Raw genomic sequence first — 5,641 nt, forward strand, 5'->3', positions numbered from 1 at the left:
ATGCTTTGGTCTATTTGTCTCTCCCAGCCCGGACATCATCAGTCCAAGTCCATGAGTCTGTCCATCAGTCCAGCCCAGACAGCTGCCTGCGGAAACAGATCTTTGAGCAGCTCAGCGAACATCTCCTCTCCTGCATGCGTTCATCAACGAGGTGACTATCTTGGTGCCGGTGCTGAATGACTCCAAACACACGTTTGCCATCTACACAGCAGAGAGGACCAAACAGAGGTGGCCTATCAGACTGGCTGCTGCCACCGAGCTGGAGATGCACGACTGGGTAGGTTATATGATCACTGTCTTACACCTGAACCAGACACAGATTACAAGTTCTCAATTTTCACTGAATATCATATGTTCATTCATAAGGAAATGTCATGCTAAATAAAGGATGGTGAAAGGGTTATTCCACATTTAATAAAGCATCAGATGTAAGGATATTTTATATGACCCTATGTAGCATGACTTTGCCTCTATGTAGGGCTTATGAAGACTCTGCATGCTATCCTTTATAAGTTGTAGTCTGGGAATGTTTTGACTGTCTCTCTGTACCCCCAGCTGGCCCTACTGAGTGTGTCGTGCTGTGACTCCCGGGGGATCCAGGGTCCCCCCTCTAAACAGGCCCTCTGGTCAGTCACCTGTAAAGGAGACATCTTCGTCTGTGAGCCTTCACCTAGCCTGGAGGCCTGTCCCTACCCCACACCCTGCGACCAGATGTAAGACACGTCCTCTGGGCTGTTATCGATGCTTTATGAAGGCTTGATAAAAACTTTATGATGGATTTATTATTTATAGATAAATAGATATTAGATTATGCGCTTACCAACTGAATAGTCTTGACTGTCTGAATATCTTTGACTGTCTGAACAGTCTTGACTGTCTGAATAGTCTTGACTGTCTGAATAGCTTTGACTGTCTGAATAGCCTTGACTGTCTGAATAGCTTTGACTGTCTGAATAGCCTTGACTGTCTGAATAGTCTTGAGTGTCTGAATAGTCTTGAGTGTCTGAATAGCTTTGACTGTCTGAACAGTCTTGACTGTCTGAATAGCCTTGACTGTCTGAACAGTCTTGACTGTCTGAATAGTCTTGACTCCGGTAAGACGAGGGGGTGCGGTCTGTGCATATTTGTAAACAACAGCTGGTGCACGAAATCTAAGGAAGTGTCTAGATTTTGCTTGCCTAAAGTAGAGTATATTGTGATAAATTGCAGGCCACACTACTTGCCTAGAGAGTTTTAAGATATACTTTCGTGGCTGTTTATTTACCACCACAGACAGATGCTGGCACTAAGACCGCACTCAGTCAGCTGTATAAGGAAATAAGCAAACAGGAAACCACTCACCCAGAGGCGGCGCTCCTAGTGGCCGAAGACTTTAATGCAGGGAAACTTAAATCAGTTCTACCAAATTTCTATCAACATGTTAAATGTGCAACCAGAGGGGAATAAAATCTAGATCACCTGTACTCCACACACAGAGATGCGTACAAAGCTCTCCCTTGCCCTCCATTTGGTAAATCCAACCACAACTCTATCCTCCTGATTCCTGCTTACAAGCAAAAATTAAAGCAGGAAGCACCAGTGACTCKGTCTATAAAAAGGTGGTCAGATGAAGCAGATGCTAAACTACAGGACTGTTTTGCTAGCACAGACTGGAACATGTTCCAAGATTCTTCCGATGGCATTGAGGAGTACACCACATCAGCCACTGGCTTTATCAATAAGCGCATCGAGGACGTCGTCCCCACAGTGACTGTACGTACATACCCCAACCAGAAGCCATGGATTACAGGCAACATTCTCACTGAGCTAAAGGGTAGAGCTGTCGCTTTCAAGGTGCGGGACACTAACCCGGAAGCTTACAAGAAATAAGCTTCTAAGCTGCTATGCCCTGCGACGAACCATCAAACAGGAAAAGCGTCAATACAGGGCTAAGATTGAATCATACTACACCGGCTCCGACGCTCGTCTTATGTGGCAGGGCTTGCAAACTATTACAGACTACAAAAGGAAGCACTCGCCTACCAGACGAGCTAAATCACTTCTATGCTCGCTTCGAGGCTAGCAACACTGAGGCATGCATGAGAGCATCAGCTGTTCCGGACGACGATGTGATCACACTCTCCACAGCYGACGTGAGTAAGACGTTTAAACAGGTCAACATACACAAGGCTGCGGGGCCAGATGGATTACCAGGACGTGTGCTCTGGACATGTGCTGACCAACTGGCAGGTGTCTTTGACTGACATTTTCAACATGTTCCTGATTGWGTCTGTAATACCAACATGTTTCAAGCAGACCACCATAGTCCCTGTGCCCAAGAACACAAAGGCAACCTGCCTAAATGACTACAGACCCGGAGCACTCACGTCCGTAGCCATGAAGTGCTTTGAAAGGCTGGTAATGGCTCACATCAACACCATTATCCCAGAAACCCTAGACCCACTCCAATTTGCATATCGCCCAAACAGATCCACAGATGATGCAATCTCTACTGCACTCCACACTGCCCTTTCTCACCTGGACAAAAGGAACACTTATGTGAGAATGCTATTCATTGACTACAGCTCAGCGTTCAACACCATTGTACCCTCAAGGCTCATCACTAAGCTCAGGATCCTGGGACTAAACACCTCCCTCTGCAACTGGATCCTGGACTTCCTGATGGGCCGCCCTCAGGTGGCGAGAGTAGGTAGCAACACATCTGCCACGCTGATCCTCAACACTGGAGCTCCCCAGGGGTGCTTGCTCAGTTCCCTCCTGTACTCCCTGTTCACCCACGACTGCATGGCCAGGCACGACTCCAACACCATCTTTAAGTTTGCGGACAACACAACAGCCTGAACACCGACAACGACGAAACAGCCTATAGGGAGGAGGTCAGAGACCTGGCCGGGTGGTGCAGAATAACAACCTATCCCTCAACGTAACCAAGASTAAGAAGTGGACTACAGTCAAAGGTGGACTGAACACGCCCCCATTCTCATTGACGGGGCTGTAGTGGAGCAGGTTGAGAGCTTCAAGTTCCTTGGTGTCCACATCAACAACAAACTAGAATGGTCCAAACACACCAAGACAGTTGTGAAGAGGGCACGACAAAGCCTATTCCCCCTCAGGAAACTAAGAGAAACTAAAGATGTGGCATGGGTCCTGAGATCCTCAAAAGTTTCTACAGCTGCAACATCGAGAGCATCTTGACTGGTTGCATCACTGTCTGGTACGGCAATTGCTCGGCCTCTGACCGCAAAGCACTACAGAGGGTAGTGCGTTCGGCCCAGTACRTCACTGGGGCTAAGCTGCCTGCCATCCAGGACCTCTAYACCAGGCGGTGTCAGAAGAAGGCCCTAAAAATTGTCAAAGACCCCAGCCACCCCAGTCATAGACTGTTCTCTCTACTACCGCAGGCAAGCAGTACCGGASTGCCAAGTTTAGGACAAAAAGGCTTCTCAACAGTTTTTAACCCCAAACCATAAGACTCCTGAACAAGTAATCAAATGGCTACCCGGGCTATTTGCATTGTGTGCCCCATCCCCCCCAACCCCTCTTTTACGCTGCTGCTACTCTCTGTTCATCACATATGCATAGTCACTTTAACCATATCTACATGTACATACTACCTCAATCAACCTGACTAACCGGTGTCTGTATGTAGCCTCGCTACTTTTATAGCCTCGCTACTGTATATAGCATGTCTTTTTACTGTTGTTTTATTTCTTTACTTACCTATTGTTCACCTAATACCTTTTTTGCACTATTGGTTAGAGCCTGTAAGTAAGCAGTTCACTGTAAGATATTCGGCGCACGTGACAAATAAACTTTGATTTGATTTGACTGTCTGAATAGCCTTGACTGTCTGAATAGCCTTTCATTTAAAATGTTATACTTTTCCTTACTTTGTCTTCAACCCCACGTTGTGTGTCTGCAGGTTCTGGCATCAGGTGGGGGGCCACCTGCGTCTGGTGGAGTGTAACAGTCTGGGGGTGGTGTGGGGGGTTGGCTACGACCACACTGTCTGGGTCTACACCGGCGGCTATGGAGGGGGTTCTTGCAGGGTAAACACACTAAATATACACTAAACATAAACCTACTGGACTGGACTGGACTTAATGCATACGCTAAAACTAAACCTACTGGACTGGACTTAAAGCATACGCTAAACATAAACCAAGTACTGTATAGCCACTAATACAGTGGCCAAAAAGTATTTAGTCAGCCACCAATTGTGCAAGTTCTCCCACTTAAAAATGAGAGAGGCCTGTAATTTTCATCATAGGTACACTTCAACTATGACAGACAAAATGAGGACAAAAATCCAGAAATCACATTGTAGGATTTTTAATGAATTTATTTGCAAATTATGGTGGAAAATAAGTATTTGGTCACCTACAAACAAGCAAGATTTCTGGCTTCACAGACTTGTAACTTCTTCTTTAAGAGGTCCTCTGTCCTCCACTCATTACCTGTATTAATGGCACCTGTTTGAACTTGTTATCAGTATAAAAGACACCTGTCCACAACCTCAAACGTCACACTCCAAACTCCACTTGGCCAAGACCAAAGAGCTGTCAAGGACACCAGAAACAAATTGTAGACCTGCACCAGGCGGGGAGACTGAATCTGCAATAGGTAGCCACTTGGTTGAAGAAATCAACTGTGGGAGCAATTATTAGGAAATGGAAGACATACAAAACCACTGTAATCTCCCTCGATCTGGGGCTCCATGCAAGATCTCACCCGTGGGGTCAAAATGATCACAAGAACGGTGAGCAAAAATCCCAGAACACACGGGGGACCTAGTGAATGACCTGCAGAGAGCTGGGACAAAGTAACAAAGCCTACCATCAGTAACACACTACGCCGCCAGGGACTCAAATCCTGCAGGGCAGACGTGTCCCCCTGCTTAAGCCAGTACATGTCCAGGCCCGTCTGAAGTTTGCTAGAGAGCATTTGGATGATCCAGAAGAAGATTGGGAGATGTCATATGGTCAGATGAAACCAAAATAGAACTTTTTGGTAAAAATCACCTCGTCGTGTTTGGAGGACAAAGAATGCTGAGTTGCATCCAAAGAACACCTACCTACTGTGAAGCATGGGGGTGGAACACTCATGCTTTGGGGCTGTTTTTCTGCAACGGGACGGACGACTGTACCGTGTAAAGGAAAGATGATGGGGCTATGTATCGTGAGATTTTGAGTGAAACCTCCTTCATCAGCAAGGGCATTGGATGAAACGTGCGGGTCTTTCAGGATTACAATGATCCAAACACCGCCCGGGCAACGAAGGAGTGGCTTCGTAAGAAGCATTTCAAGGTCTGGAGTGGCCTAGCCAGTCTCCAGATCTCAACCCATAGAAAATCTTTGGAGGGAGTTGAAAGTCCGTGTTGCCCAGCACAGCCCAACATCACTGCTCTAGAGGAGATCTGCATGGAGGAATGGGCCAAATACGCAGCAGTGTGTGGAAAACCTTGTGAAGACTTATGTTTGACCTCTGTAATTGCCAACAAAGGGATTTAACAAAGTATTGAGAAACTTTTGATTTGACCAAATATTATTTTCACCATAATTTGCAAATAAATTCATTAAAAATCCTAAATGTGATTTTCTGGATTTTGTTTTCTCTTTTGTCTGTCATGTTGAGTGTACCT

General features: G+C 46.2%; 1 protein-coding gene across 1 annotated transcript in view; it reads left to right on the forward strand.

The window, feature by feature from the left end:
* LOC111977989 (tectonin beta-propeller repeat-containing protein 1) overlaps positions 1 to 5,641 on the forward strand; it is a 31,883-nt gene that overhangs the window by 16,528 nt on the left and 9,714 nt on the right. Inside the window, exons 11-14 of the mRNA XM_070448202.1 lie at positions 28 to 84; positions 129 to 277; positions 556 to 713; positions 3,923 to 4,038. Of these exons, the coding sequence (XP_070304303.1) occupies positions 28 to 84; positions 129 to 277; positions 556 to 713; positions 3,923 to 4,038 (480 nt within the window). The remainder of the gene's footprint in view (positions 1 to 27; positions 85 to 128; positions 278 to 555; positions 714 to 3,922; positions 4,039 to 5,641) is intronic.

Source organism: Salvelinus sp. IW2-2015, linkage group LG18 (genome assembly GCF_002910315.2).
Source record: "Salvelinus sp. IW2-2015 linkage group LG18, ASM291031v2, whole genome shotgun sequence".
NCBI classification, from domain to species: Eukaryota; Metazoa; Chordata; class Actinopteri; order Salmoniformes; family Salmonidae; genus Salvelinus; species Salvelinus sp. IW2-2015.